The sequence below is a fragment of the Botrytis porri genome (genome assembly GCF_014898465.1).
Source record: "Botrytis porri strain MUCL 3234 chromosome Unknown BPOR_022, whole genome shotgun sequence".
Lineage (NCBI taxonomy): Eukaryota > Fungi > Ascomycota > Leotiomycetes > Helotiales > Sclerotiniaceae > Botrytis > Botrytis porri.
In genome coordinates this window covers 1-15,255 of record NW_024066096.1, presented here as the reverse complement: position 1 = coordinate 15,255, position 15,255 = coordinate 1, and the positions used below count along the sequence as shown (strand labels likewise).

Here is a 15,255-nt window from a genome sequence, read left to right as displayed (position 1 = left end):
GACACTGCGCTGAGTCATCGTTGTAGAAAGCTCATCGGGCTCTTTCTAACTAGGAAGGTAGGTAAGTAATTGCCTCAAGAGTGCATGTGAAAACTCATGGGATGTGGTTGTTGGTATTGTCTCTACTCACCTCTGTGATTCGGTGAATTTTGACATGATTTTAAGTTTCGCGAACCACTGCAGAAAGCTGTGAGCCCACTCCAATCAAAGTGTGCCTGTTACATACTATGACAATTAGATTGATGATCAAAATTTGACAGTCCAGTGAGATAATTCTTTGACATCCCAGATTTTCGATCAGTCAATCAGATAACAGCGATAGCGACGGTGATGCATCTTAAAGAAGTTAGTTCCTGGGCACGGGGCCACTAAAAGTTTACCCCTCACTTAGCTCATGATTTTCGTACTACTTATTCTTTGTATGATTCCCAACACAATCTTCTCTCTCCTCATCATCTTCCAGAAATCTCGCCATTTACGTATCAAAACTAAACAAACGTTCTTGTCAGTCATCTTGCACTCAGTTGGAGGGAATCACTGACATCGTCCACTCATCCTAGCAAACGACAACTCGTACCAAGTACAACTCACTTCCAGCAGTTGGAAGTCATGTAGTCCTTCAGCATGGAGATTATCCGCTCTGCGGATCAAGGTATCACATCAATTGTATAAGTTACTCTCGCATGAACCGGTGTTCGATCCTGTAAATAGTCAGCCTGGCTCTCATTTACCACCTTACTCAGTGAGATGATATGAGAGTGCCGTTGATGAGGGGTCGTTCTGAGATTATACGGTTATATGAACTTGATCTGGATAATACCAGCGAAAGGATCATGCTCTTCCATTCCGTCCTCGTGGACGTCACTAATCTCTCGCAGGTAATATCTAAAAAAATATCGAAAATGGCACCACCATCAGCTTTGTTCGCCGAGGAAACAGCTCCTATTGATGGAGCTCAATTGAAATCAGCCTTCGACGTTAAGATCGAATCTTCGCAGGCAGTCATTCAAGGCAAGACACTGGCTGAGCTTGCTGAGAAATGGGACCAAGGATTTACATTTGCTCCTATTCGTGAATCTCAAGTCTCGCGTGCAATGACCCGCCGCTACTTCAATGATCTCGATACGTATGCAGAGTCTGATATCGTCATCGTTGGTGCTGGTTCCTGTGGTCTCAGTACTGCCTACATGCTAGGCAAGGCTCGTCCCGATCTCAAGATTGCCATCATTGAGGCTTCTGTGTCTCCGGGTGGAGGAGCATGGTTGGGTGGACAACTCTTCAGTGCTATGGTTATGCGAAAGCCTGCTGATGCCTTCTTGACTGACCTGGGTGTTCCGTTTGAAGATGAAGGAGACTTTGTTGTGGTCAAGCATGCTGTATGTTTCAGAACTTTCGTTATCCATGCCCTTCTATATGTTCTTTGTTTCAACATGTATCATGGTACTAACGATACCTGTCAACAGGCTTTATTCACATCAACTCTTCTATCCAAAGTTCTTGCATTTCCTAACATCAAATTGTTCAATGCGACCGCCGTTGAGGATCTCATTACACGTCAAACTACTGACGGCAAGATCAGAGTCGCAGGAGTGGTGACAAATTGGACACTTGTCACAATGCATCATGATGACCAGAGTTGCATGGATCCAAACACAATCAATGCTCCTGTTGTCATCTCTACCACTGGGCATGATGGTCCATTTGGCGCGTTCTGTGTCAAGCGTTTGGTTTCAATGAATCAGATCAAGGAACTCGGTGGTATGAGAGGACTTGATATGAATGTAAGGCATCGAGGCTCCCTCATTAATGGAAATAAACTGACACCAATGGTTCAGGTCGCCGAAGACGCTATCGTCAAAAGAACTAGGGAAATTGTTCCAGGTTTGATTGTCGGAGGCATGGAATTGTCAGAGGTCGATGGTGCAAACCGCATGGTAAGAGTTTGACCTTTTTTCAACCCAGCATCACAAATTCTGACTAGCTTCTTACTACAGGGTCCCACATTTGGTGCCATGGCACTTTCTGGCGTGAAAGCCGCTGAGGAAGCTTTGAAGATCTTCGATGAACGTAAGGCACAAAATGCGTACTAGGCGTAAGCATTGTGCATGTCAAGGAGCAGCACGTATCTCGGTCAATACACGAAGACTATCAAGTCGTATAAGATAAACATAGTAGCAATAAGAAAATGATATTTGCTTTGAATTCTTCGAATTATATGTCAAAAGTGTGCTTGCAATGCGATTTTTTAAGTTTGGGTTTCGAGGTCTCATAGTTTATCGGATATTTAATGTACCGAATAACCTCCGACTCAACGTCAGATTCTCGATGATGCCATTTTGCTTCTTATCTGTTTACGACATTACAACTGCTTATCATCATCATGTAATCTTGACTATCAAATGAGTTCAGAGATCTTTGTTACTATAGTTTCCACTTGATCAAAATTCTGCAATAAACTTTCGGTCCCGAGAAATATGCTTGTTTCCACTTTAGTCCACGAGTCACCTAGCCACGTACTAGGATCTTATTCCATTTCTCCCCTTTCTCGCCTAATTATAGGTCTTTTTGGAATCTCCCACGGATATTGACATCCTTATCCACGATTAAAAAGGTAAATACCGATTTGACAACCCCGCAATCGAGTAATTGGGGGTGTCGTTGTGACGGTAGTTCCTTGGCACTGCTGGGCGCGATCAAGACATGCTTTCGCCAACGGCGAAGAACTCTGATTTGGGTAGCTGGGGATGAATATCCTCGATATTTGTGAGATGCATGCGTGTTCTACACACGGGCGTTGCTGGACGGTTCGGGTGAAGATGCAATGACTGGATGAAGATCTACAGGTACAAACGAGCTGATCTTTTTCTCGTGTCAATTCCTTCTTTATGTTCTTGGCGTTGCTTTGAACTCGATTGATCTATTTTATTTGCAATTTCTGATTTTCCTTTCAGTGAATCACAAAATCATCATGTATTTCTCATCTCGAAATCTTTTAGTTTCCACCTCTCTCCTCTCCTCCGCCCTTTCGACCACCATCCGCCATGCTCCCCGCCCAGATCTCCCTTCCCGCGTAATCCATCAGTTTTCTGATCCTACCTGGCTCGAAAATATTGTGATAACCTCTGGTGATAAAATACTCGCCGCTGATATCACAAATCCCTACCTTTACTACACTGACCCTACTATTTCCTCATCTGCACCAGATTCAAACAACACTGGCACACTCGTTCATTCTCCCATTTCTACCTCATCACAAGAAACTTCACCCTCTCTTCAGTAGCCAGCACCCTCACAGGTGCCAACACCATCTACTCTGTTAATCTCACATCATACGTCCCCTCCACCAACAGCGGTGCCTCTGTCTCAAAAGTAGCAATTATATCCGGCGCCGGATCTCTGAATGGACTCACCACCCTTTCCGAATCCCAAAATTTGATCATCGCAACTGATCTCATCCTCGGAGTTATCTGGTCCATCAACGTTCTCACTTCCGAATACTCTGTTCTTCTAGACCTCGCAGAGTTGAGACCACCCGTTTCCACTTCTTTGGCATTTGGTGTTAGTGGTCTTAAAGCTTTGACTCCTACCACTGGCGACACAGATCAAGTATATATCTATTACACAAACACAGGTCTCATGACCTTTGGACGAATTCCGTTCTCGCTTAGCACTTTGAACGTCACAGGACCAGTAGAGATCCTTACTAATGCTTATGCAGCCGATGATTTCGCACTGGATCCCGAGCAGAGAGCTGCTTATTTGGCTTATGGAACTGGAGCCAGTGTGTTGAAGATTGATCTTGAGGATGATGATATGAGTGTGGTTATTGGTGGAGTTAACGATACATTGGCTAGAAGTGCAAATGAGACTGTTTTGTCTGGTCCAACGAGTGTTCAGTTGGGTAGAGCTGATGATGGATTGGGTTGGGCGTATGCTAGTTAGAGTGGAAAGAATGAGGGGGTTTATACCGAGGGAGGAAAACTTCTTGCGATTGATATTACTGGTTCTTCTTCGATGTTGGGGTTGATTGTTGGTGAGATTTAGAGATGGGTTTGGATCATGTGATAATGAGAACAAGAATGAGAAATAGAGACGAACAATGTATTGTAGCTCATGAACCTACAGATGTTGGTAAGGGAAAGGGAAAATTGACGTGTTGTGTATTCCTCATCTTTTACTATTTCTGGGACACTTCTCACAACAATCAGTTGGTTCATCAACCCTAGGAAAAGAAGCATGATCACAACAGTAGACTAGCAGGCGTCTTGTTGCACGTGGGCATGTTATACTAACAACTTAGAAGTAAACCCTACACTTACTACCAAATGGATAGAGAGTAAGAGAAACATGCGAGTGTATTGTGAGATAAAGGAATATCCCTCTGCTGCAGTTGTCATCTTTGCAAGTGAGCTTATGAGAAGCGGTCAAGGCTATTGCAATGAATGGAGATTTCTGATAGACTCTTGATGAGATGAGAGTCACCCTCTTCCACCTTTATATAGTTCGAACATGTGAACATTTCTATAGTGAATCCACAGCCTAGAGTACCTTGCACAAACAAAATTTTGCACAGAAGTGCTTAAAAAGGCAAAGCTTATTAGTTTCCATTTCTTTCAGTTGCCATTCTTCTCTTATTCAACCTCCCGTTTTCAACAGCAACCTTTCGCGCTCACTTCAACAACATGCCTTTCTTCCATCAAATTCCTTGTCACTGTCTCTGCGGTAGATGAACACTTACACCACGATGTCCTCCGCCGTAAATACGTCGTCTTTCCCTCCGTTTCGTCGATTTCCCAAAGAGATCCGTCTTTCCATCTGGGAACGCACAATTCCTGAGCCGCGCATCGTTCACATCATTCAAGATGCAGCCACACGAGCAATGAAATCATACACTTCGATCCCTGCTATTCTCCGCGTCAATCATGAATCGTTCTCTGTCGCTTCGCAAATTTATCGCCGCGCATTTCGTTGCAGCAAGCCTGGACAGGACAAACCAGATGAGGATACATCATATGTATGGTTCGACTTTGAACGAGACTTCTTACTTATCGATTACAATATGACTGGTCAGCTTTGGGCGTCGCCAGAGGATCAATTGGCCAATAGCACAAATCCTCTTCTATATACTACCGTGAGGTGGATTCCGGATGACGACGTGAAGCGCATCAGAAACTTGGCTTGGTATTCGAATCCATCCCATATCGCCCAAAATGAACATATCTGGAAGTTGTTTACTGAGTTGGAGAAGTGGTATATGGTCACAGAACTCATGGGATCTGGAAATGTAGTTGAGCCACGCAACATCCGCAGCTCAGTAACTTCCCTTCGCAAGATTGCCGAATATAATCTTACACCTTCATACGACTTGTCATTCTCGAGTGTATGGGGCGAGGAACATGTCGATGTACAAGCATGTATTAGATTGTTCGAGCGCGCAAAGATGGCGCATCGGCCTATGCTGGGACCTCGAAAACTTCCTTTTGATTCCAATATTCCCCTCAAGCAGCTGAGGCGGGCAATGAAATGCTACATTGATGTATTATCCCCCCAAAATGCTACAAGTTCATTGACTGACATATAATAAACAGCGGTGGCACTCTAATAGGACACCCTTGGGAATTCACATTGACTACAGAGTCATGATCAACCCTAGCCTTAAGAATAAGTTCATAGAAGACAAAAAACGCTATGAGTCGTATATCTTGCAGAACATCGAGAAGCACGAGGAACACAAGGCTGAAGAGTGCGATTGCGAAATCACAGAAGAAAACTGGCTCGGCGAATCCAGATCTATGACAGGACAATTAAAATGGATATCCGCCACTAGCGTGAGGTAATTCAAGACCCCGAGCTATCAAGTCAAGAAGTCGAAATTGAGCAGATATTTTGTTTCTCTACTATCTGGAACTGCCAAACGATCACGTCCAACTTAATCGCAACTCTCGAATAGAATTTTTGGAGGAATTCGTGCTACCGAAGGGTTTTATATGTTGAGGCTGTCACGATTGGGGCGGGGAGGTGCTTTTGGGGGATTGATCAACAGACTTAAGATGTCGGTATAGAAACCTTCTAGGACGATTACTGATAAAACACAGAGTTTTACTGAGTATTGTGATCTTTTGCCGCATATTGTGAGAGTCGACTGCAGAGCATACTCCTTTTTATTGTACCTGCAAACTAGCCAACATGGAGGATGGCTAAATTTCATTACTTTATGTACCGTAGCATTAGAATGCTTCAAGTACCTAGGTACTCATATTAGCTCTGTCTACATATTTTGAGTCCATGAGCGTCTGCTATGTAGTTCCACAATAATTAAAGCGTGCAATGTACCTTATCTGCCTGTCATTTTTTGGGCCAGGAAGATTTAACTGAATGAAATGAAATATAAGATCACCATTCTGAACAACCCCCGGACTTTACTCGCCATCACTGACAAAATGCGACACCTTGATAATGCCCTCTGTGTTTCTCATCATCTAATAAGTCTCTCATGGTACGGGTCTCGAGCTTAGCGATCGGCCAGATTCACTGAAAAAGCTCAGTTTCCGACGACGTCGATATCTACCAAATGCCATAGTTTGTGAAAATAATTTGAATAGATAACGCTTCCAATACTTCTAAGGCCTACAATTGGCGATACATAGTAGACCAGAGATAAAGAGGCGTCACATTCATGGTCAAGGAAGCAAAATCTCATTCTGTACCTAGGTATTCAATAGATACCAAAATTTTACACCGTTAACGATGTGCTATGATGGATACCAGAGTAAGCCTATCAAGTCTTGAAGAGTGACATCCAACTTGCTGATATTCAATCCTGGCTTGGAAGGCTGTACCAGATTATGAAGTCTCGAAGTCTGACGAACTTTCACTTCGTAACATTTATGATAAGGCATGGAATGATGTCTGCCATATCTTCGACAGACTCAGAAATCAAATTTTGCTATTCCTCAAGCATCCAGAACTTCAAAATTTTGAGCACTCTTTTATCAAGACTTTCGCGCGAGAGTATGAGTATGTATGTGGGCCTGTTCGCCAAAATAACATGAGTGTTAAGTCAAGCCAGGTTTGTTACTGTGAACACTCCACTCTGAGGTGAATAAGAGGTGAGTAGATTCAAGCTATAATGAATCTGTAATACAGCGTCTGGTGTTCTTGGGCCAAATTAGCTCTCACTCAATGCAAGGGGTCCAAACGATGACTTTGCAGAATTTTGTTTATAAGAATCCATAATTTGGTCAAGTTAATGGGAATCTGATTAGAATACTGCAGGACATGAAAAAAAGATGAAAAGAAAAGAAAAGAGACAGGCTATGATTATGTGTAACACGAGCCTTCACTTTGACACATTGCGGTGGGCAGAAACATAATCTGAGGATTTGACGGTAGCATCAACTGTGGTATCCAAACATGATCCTTCCAAAGACGCTCTCGAGATAATATTGATCAAAACGTGACGAACTGCAATATCCATACTCAACTTGGTCATGTGCTAGGCTGTAGCAGATCTGCCGTGGCTCACCATTATCAATTCACTTTTCGACAAACATGTTTGATAGATATAATTTTGAATAAACTCGCGTATGGTATCGAACACCCACAGGCTGCTGGCTCAATGGTAGAGTACACGCTTCGCATTTTCAACAAATGTTTTAGCAACGGCTGGTGTGGTGGGTAACACTTGAACATCTTGGGAATCGAAATCACCCCCTGGGGAGCCTGAAACACACCAAGTTACTAGAGGATGCGTTACCCGGTTGAAGAGGCAGTCTTCATCGATCATTATTCATATTACGTTGACCCAGTTGGGCAGAGTGTATCTGTATCAGTGCATGACCGTAAAGTGGAGGAGAGAAAGGTGCGTGGGTCTCCCGCCTTTCACTCCCTTGAAGCTTGGATTGGACGTAGAATAATAGACACCTGACTTAGGGAATCACGAGTCGTTCCAAGCTTTAAGCAGATTCGCCCCAGGTAGAAAGTGATTTCACTTTCCTGACCGACTGTAATGGTTAAGTCAGGCCTTGAGCCAGGTATAAGCCTTCGGGCTAGGGTGGTCGCTGGTCAATATTTCAAAAACACCAGCGGCGCAAAGATCGAGTAACTAGTGACTCTACAGAGCGCGCTACTCCCTCAAGTGAATTTTTTTGCCTCATGTATACTTACATCATAAGTTTATAATATTGTTACCTATGTGTCTTTTCAAGCGAAACTATTAATGATCTGTTTTTGGTCATTGTAATCATACAATCCTTTTGCGACTTGATCACGGATTTGCGACGATATGAAATATTACATGATTAATACTTATTAAGGTTAATTAGGGCCTGTCCAGATCGATTTTTTTAATATTAGACCCAATATATTATCTAATATATAACTAAAATTCTTCAAATATTTTCAAAGTGAATATAACATTGAAATCAATAAAATTTTAAGCTTAATAATCTTGAAATAATAAATATATTCAATTTTCTTAACCTTCCTCATATGAATATTAATAATAAATTTTTTAAACACTATTAATTAATATGTTTAAGAAACAGTAAGATTATCTTTATTTTCTATTAAGATTCTATAATAGAGAATATATCGAATAAACTCGTTTATTCACTGAATTATTTAATAAGGAATAAATAAATAGATATGCTTTAGTACATTCAAAATTAATTATATACTTTAGTTAACCTCAAGTATATATTAAATTATATATAATATAAATTTCCTTCTATAATATCAAAACTCTTTTTTATATCTTAATTTCATAATACTTATATTCAATATTATGAATAATAAAATTCCTTTTAATATATATCAAGCTTATTAATTACTCAAAATGAATTTCGTTAATTATCTTAACTATAAATCCTTTGATAATTATCTTTATTAGTCTAGACTTCTACTGACTTAGTAACTATATCCTCGTGACATTTTCTATTCAATCTTATATATCTTAATATTATTTCAAATATATTAGCTTTATTCAAACATATTTAATATATATTACTTTCAATATTACAAATATCCTTGTCATTTTATCATTATTAGAGATTTCCTTAAATATATAAAAAATCAATTCGAACGCGCCCTTAGTCATTCAGGATTTGAATACGTTTAATACGAGAGCAAGGCCTTTTTCATTAATAGTATTGTACGACTTTGAATACTACAGCTTTATTTCTCCTCTCAAAGCCGCCTCTTCCTCTATATACATTTAAATTATAGCGAAATCAAATTATCAAAATCCAAACTTGCTTAAATGGCCACACAACGAGAAGCTGAGAATGTGGATTTGACGCCGAGTAAATTTGCGACACAGAGAAGACGTAATGGAAGGAATATAACTGAGTTGCAAAGAAGATAGGTAGCTTCAGCCAGCCAAAATGGATATTAAGGCTGCTTAGCTAGAGGATATAGAGCGAGCCTTCATCTTGAATATGAATCTCTTTCCAACATACTACTCTGTTGGCCGCAGTCTAATATATATGTTGTACTTCCCCCTCCATCACCTACCTGCGACTCTCAACATATAATGACTTCGAAACATAATGTGAATGATAGTCACATTTTATAGACGAGTAGTATAATGATAAGAAGAATTAACATTTTTTTTTAAAGGGCTGGGAACTCTGCTCTGATAAACAGTTCAGACGAGTCAATTTGAAAAATTCATCGATGCTTTTATGAAGAAGTCCTAACGTTTCGCTACAAATGATGATGAGACTATCAATTTCCCCGACCCTTTCCCTTGCTCAAACCACCACCCTCAGCCTTCTTTCCAGCCTCGTCTCCAATGCTCTCCGTTTGCTGCAACTTGGAAGGTAAGACCATTTTCAAGAGATCTGATTTGTTGCGAAGGGGCTTGTTAGCGAAATGCTTGCCCCGCTTCTTTGGTCGACCAGTGGGAGGTTGAGCTGGTTGCTCGGCCTCGTCACCAGAAAGCACGACTCCTCCAACACCCCTAGCAAGAATAGTCTCGCTCGCGATATATTCTCTCAAGCCCAACTCATGTTCAAAGTCCCAGTGAAAGCTAATACCAAGCCGAGCATATCGTCCCATCTCCGTAATCACTTCATTAACTTCAGACAATGAGAGCGTGTTATTGTTTCTGCCTCGGCCATTGTTCAACTGATTTCCAGCAATTTGGGAGCCATGACAGCTCTGAAGAAAGCCGATAGCCTTTCCAATGTCCGAAAGCGAGATTGGGGATTCAAGAACTGTATTTGTTAGCTTCCAATCGACCTCCTCCAATAAAGCCAAGTCGAAATCCTCAACTGTGACACAGCGGTTCTCGTTTCTTCGAATACTGTCCAATCGGTTCATCGCAAGATGTGTGAGCTCACGTTCCAGTTCATCCCGCTGGGTCTCGGCTTCGTAAATTTTGGCGAAATCGTTGAGTTGAAGATCGGTGATTCCGAGGAACGAGACGAGATTCTTGAATGACATCATCTTGGTGAGCTCGTGGAAGAGCATCAGCTTCGCAGCGCTGGAAAGGGAGTCGTAAGAAGGAGGAGCCATCAATCCCTAGGAAAACATTATGATTAGCTATGAAAAGAAAGATGAATTGATCAAACTCACGGGAGGAAACCATCTCTCCTGGCTTCGATCATCGATATTGATTCCCAAACCATCCCACTCTGGTGTGTGGTTCAAGCCAAAATAAGGCGAATTGATGTCATAGTCATCAGCAGGCGTGCGAACTGGCGGCTGGGCAGGCTCAATTGGCTGAGCTGACGCACTAGAATCTGGAGATTCTTCGACATCTGATTCCGGCGAACCTTCTACCTCAGCTCTTGTCGGCAACATAGCTTTTTGTTCTTCTCTACAGACTTTACCAGCTCTTCTAACGACCGGAGTAGGAGAGTCAAGTGTAAAATTTGGTGAGGAGGAAGAAGAATATGAAGGAGTTGGTCGTGGAGCAGTTGAGGATGCAGAAGCAATTGAAGCAGGTGTGGTGGGAGCTGGCGCAGCAGATTGGGATGAAGAAGAATCTTCTTGATCCTCTCCATTGCGAAAACGTTCTGGAAGGCGCGCCTTCTTTCTCTGACTTTGTCGAACCATGGTGATTTGGTTAATTAATGAAAGAGAAAGACTGCGGATGGAAGAAAAAATATTTGAATAGGTATGAGAAGAGCCAAAGGGTGGAGGTGGAGGTGGTGGACATTGTTGTATGGGTAAAGAAATAAAATTGTGGGAGAGAAAAAGTTGATCTCTCAAATAGCCAGCCGTTGGAGTTCAGTTTCGATTTACCCCGCATGCGCAATCTTTGATGTTTACCTTATCTTCGGTAAATGTTACTTTTCATGCGTTCCCAACGTCTGTAAATGGATTCACTGTGTTTAATATCTGGGTAGATGACCTTTGAACTTCCCGTTTCGCTTAAAAATTTCTTTGATTTAACCGAATTGTGCGTGCATGAACTTATCCAATTAGCCCAAGTGGGATATGAAGAAGTTATGAGTGATTCTACTTTAATTGAAAAAGTTAGTGAATGACCTTGATGGTCATATGTTTAATGGGAGATAACGGCAGACCAGCCGTACTGCGAAGATATGAGCTTGTCTAATTAGCGCAGATGGGGCAGTGCATGGGTAGAATTATCAATAAATTCACATCTCGAATTAGATGAGTAGACGGCGCGATCGTCCCATCTAATTGTATCTGACTCTTGTTATCTTGGAGATTACTTGAATTCACTTCTGGAGAAATAACCAGTGGTTCTTTGAAACTAAGAGCGAGATCTCTATAGTCATGAGCACAAAGATGAGTATAACCAATTGGTCATCGAGACTGGTAGCTAGCTACAAAACAGATCACTCTTATATACACAAAAAAGCCGCCATCTGCAGTATATCATCAGAGAAATCTAGCACCTCCTACATTAAAACACTCATAGGCGCGTCGCACAGTCGGCGTGACATTAGCTATGGATGAACCGAATCAATTAGGAAACTGCCGCATCTACTATACCATCATTCTTACAGTACTGATAGATTAATATCTAATCTCAAATGATAGCATACAAAATAGCACACTACGATCAAACGAGATTGCTTGGAAAATAACATCTCTAGGCTGTCGTCTAATCTGGCGACAAATTTTCACGTGACCGTGTTCAATTAGCCAGACTATCATCTAATCTTAGGCCAAATGTTCAAAAGAAATTGGATTACCTCACCTCAATAATCACTCATACCTTTTCATCACTTCTATCTCATCATGTTCATATGTCAGTTTCTATCTAAAAATGGTAATTCCTTCTATTTCAATCTATCTATCCGCCAAGCCCTTGCCGAAGCAAGCACTCATCTAAGCGAAACTACCCCCACCATCCTCAAACTACGCTACACACATCCAGGCTCCATAACCCACCCCCCAAAATTCGTCCTCACACACTCTCCCGATTCATTATGTTCGTCAATAATCTCCGTCAGCGTTCTCCCTCCCTCCGCCCTCAACCTCGCTATCTCATCTCTTTTCGCCTCGCGCATCCAGCGCTCGACGTATCTTCTAAGATATAATGTGATGTAGATTCTGGGGGGCCAAGGGTCGGTATCGAAGTGTTGTCCACCGGGGTAGTGGAGGGGAGCTTCGACTTCGAGGGCGAAGATTATTTGCGGCCAGGTGTTACGGCTGGTGCGGTGGTTGAGACGGATGTTGTGGAGGGTGCAGAGGGAGAGGAGGAAGGATTTTTCGGTGGGGGGGAAGGGGATGAGAAGTGTACGCATGGTTAGTTTTGTGGGTGGGGATTAGGGTTGGGGCTTGGTATGTCTACTTACCTATGTCTTTGGAATAGTTCGGTTAGAAATATTTAAAGAGTAGAGTATGTAGTTATGGTTAACAGATGGAAGAGAAACATCGAAACACGAGTTAGGCCGTTACCATACTTATATGATGATATAAATATTGTTTAGATGCTATTCATTTGACTCAGTGTACAGTCTTATTCGTTTATTTTAGGAGAGCGCAAATATATATCCTTGATACTCAGCTAATCAGTGAACATTTTCGTGTCAATAATTGAACAATCTCCACACTAGTAACAAGAGCACAAGAGCTTATTGTTAATATCAAAATACTCTTTGTGTGAAAATGCTTTGCCTAATAACTTCTGAAAGAAACTCGAATTGAATCAAAAAGACATTGTCCGAGAAAAGTTACTGAACAATCCACGTGCTCACACATAAAGTGGAGGGAAAATATCAACATGAATTTATCTCAGCATTCCAAACTATCTACTCAATCAACACACTTCTTACTACGACCAATCAACCTAGTTAGAAACCCCGAATATTTATATCCAGCCTTCAACACTCCAAAGCCCACCATGTATCATTATGTTTGGACCCACCCTGAGCTCGAGTTTCTCGAATTACTCTACAAATCACCGTATACGCGACACTTATCCAGCACCGAGCTTCATAACATATTTATGACCGAACAAGCACGCCATCTACCTGGCGGCGATCTTCATTCTTCGGAACGCTGGCCCCGAAGATCGATAACAGTTAGACACTTTTGGACAAGATATCGCGAATGTTGTGCAAGAGTAGATAGAATGGCTGCGCCATTGCAAAGGCTAGATTTGGAATTGCAGGCACGGATGCAAGTGCGGGCGCCCGTCCAAGCTCCACAGGGGCAACAGCAAGTGCTATCCCAAGCTCCACCAAAACTACAGCAAGTGCCCGTACAAGCTTTACCACGACCACAGCAAGTGCCCGTCCTAGCTCCAATGCAAGCACCCATCTACCGAGCCCCAAGACCACCAATTCCTCCAGGCACCATCCGTCTCCCAGCAGGCACCATCTGTATTCCCGGCAGCACCACCCGTTTCCCACACCACACTTTCCTCCCCCCAGACCAGCGCATCCTCCTACCCAACGGACTGATCCTAGCCAGAATCCCCACAGAAACTCCGCACCACTCCCCAAATCCGGAGTCTCAAGCTCTACAACGCGACGCCGCCTTCGCCCTCACTCGCGCTCATCTTCAAGCTCCGCGAAGATTCGCCAACAACCACCTTCCGCTTCCGCGTATCCGTCAAGTCCTCGGAAGAGAGTTGCAGGGAAGAGCTCATCTGAATGCTACTGCAATTACTCGTGCTGCTGCTTCACAATCTCTCCAGTATAGACAACGATCTGCTGCTCCCAGACCATCAGTTCCTTTCCCTCTGCGCACCGCTGCGATTTCTCATCGCGCTGCAGTACGAGCTCCCCGGCAAAGACAGCGATCTGCAGCTCCCGAGCCCTCGTCCCGACTCTCCGCCCCTGGATCCCGCGAGCAACCCATCAATCTCGTCGATGATGAAGATTCCTCTCCCACTGCAGACAAAAGCCCCGCTTCCGATTCTCGGGATCAAACCCCACTTTTTGCTCGCGCGTTCCAAGCCCTCACAGTCGATGTTCCCGAGAATGAGAATTCCTCTCCTACTTCTGTCGTTCGACTCGCAAATGGGAGGAATTCTCTTCCTTCTTCTCCTATTGTTCCGACTGGTCCGATGGCGTTGGGGAGGATCTTGAATTGAGATGTTGTTTGCGCTGGTGGTGAGTTTTGATGATGATGTTGATGATCAGGCTGGTTCTGATCTACTCCTGCAATTTCTTTATTGTCTTTGTTCTCGAGCTCTGTAAATTATATAAATTGATAATTTTCTTAGAAAAAACTGTGTAACAATTGTAATATTTGTAAATGTGTGTGAGATAAAATTGAATTGGTGAGATCAAAGTGCTGTAGATGAAAGGATTAGTGAAGTGGCCTGATGCAAAAAGCTAGTTGCTCTAGGTACATACAGTCCTTTGTACACTTTGAGACAATGCAGTAGTTATTAGATTGTTTGGAAGATGGACAAAGAATAAACATCGACATTTGGAGCAGTTTTTGTTTCTCATGTTCTGTCATTTCTCTTCTGATTGTTCCCCTCTTTGTTGCTATTGCAGACAATAGGATTGTTTGCAAATCCTGCACATGCAATTGAATCATCATCCATAGCAGATGATGAGTAGGTGAGTCCCGGATGGATATACTCAGGGTACAACCAGGTATTCTTTCAGGTAGTTTGATAAATATCTATTAAGATTCGTTGTAAATTGATGATTAGTCTTCGATGACTTAGCCGATTGGTTCTAAGTTCTTGAAAACGAGTATTCTAAACAAATAAGTATCTCTTCAACCATATTATAATCACAACTATAGACGCGATATTACCTATTACAGTACCAACGCACTACTAGTAGCCACTTATCAAAATCACACCCA

The 15,255-nt window shown here is 42.4% G+C and overlaps 6 protein-coding genes across 6 annotated transcripts; 4 read left to right on the top strand and 2 right to left on the bottom strand.

The window, feature by feature from the left end:
- Positions 1-902: 902 nt before the first annotated feature.
- On the top strand, positions 903-2,090 carry EAF01_011476 (uncharacterized protein; the record flags this gene model as incomplete). Its single annotated transcript, XM_038919734.1, has 4 exons — positions 903-1,376; positions 1,464-1,781; positions 1,836-1,934; positions 1,995-2,090. The coding sequence occupies 4 exons, from the start codon at positions 903-905 to the stop codon at positions 2,088-2,090; spliced, it is 987 nt and encodes a 328-aa protein (XP_038764667.1).
- Positions 2,091-2,968: 878 nt separating this feature from the next.
- Positions 2,969-3,942, top strand: EAF01_011475 (uncharacterized protein; the record flags this gene model as incomplete). The annotated part of the gene is made up of 2 exons (XM_038919733.1): positions 2,969-3,125; positions 3,278-3,942. 2 exons carry the CDS (start codon positions 2,969-2,971, stop codon positions 3,940-3,942), a joined length of 822 nt encoding a protein of 273 aa, XP_038764666.1.
- An 802-nt stretch (positions 3,943-4,744) lies between these two features.
- On the top strand, positions 4,745-5,837 carry EAF01_011474 (uncharacterized protein; the record flags this gene model as incomplete). Its single annotated transcript, XM_038919732.1, has 2 exons — positions 4,745-5,536; positions 5,589-5,837. 2 exons carry the CDS (start codon positions 4,745-4,747, stop codon positions 5,835-5,837), a joined length of 1,041 nt encoding a protein of 346 aa, XP_038764665.1.
- A 3,889-nt stretch (positions 5,838-9,726) lies between these two features.
- Positions 9,727-11,061, bottom strand: EAF01_011473 (uncharacterized protein; the record flags this gene model as incomplete). Its single annotated transcript, XM_038919731.1, has 2 exons — positions 9,727-10,524; positions 10,579-11,061. 2 exons carry the CDS (start codon positions 11,059-11,061, stop codon positions 9,727-9,729), a joined length of 1,281 nt encoding a protein of 426 aa, XP_038764664.1.
- Positions 11,062-12,344: 1,283 nt separating this feature from the next.
- EAF01_011472 (uncharacterized protein) lies at positions 12,345-12,728 on the bottom strand (the record flags this gene model as incomplete). Its single annotated transcript, XM_038919730.1, has 1 exon — positions 12,345-12,728. The coding sequence occupies one exon, from the start codon at positions 12,726-12,728 to the stop codon at positions 12,345-12,347; it is 384 nt and encodes a 127-aa protein (XP_038764663.1).
- Positions 12,729-13,327: 599 nt separating this feature from the next.
- Positions 13,328-14,524, top strand: EAF01_011471 (uncharacterized protein; the record flags this gene model as incomplete). Its single annotated transcript, XM_038919729.1, has 1 exon — positions 13,328-14,524. The coding sequence occupies one exon, from the start codon at positions 13,328-13,330 to the stop codon at positions 14,522-14,524; it is 1,197 nt and encodes a 398-aa protein (XP_038764662.1).
- Positions 14,525-15,255: the final 731 nt, after the last annotated feature.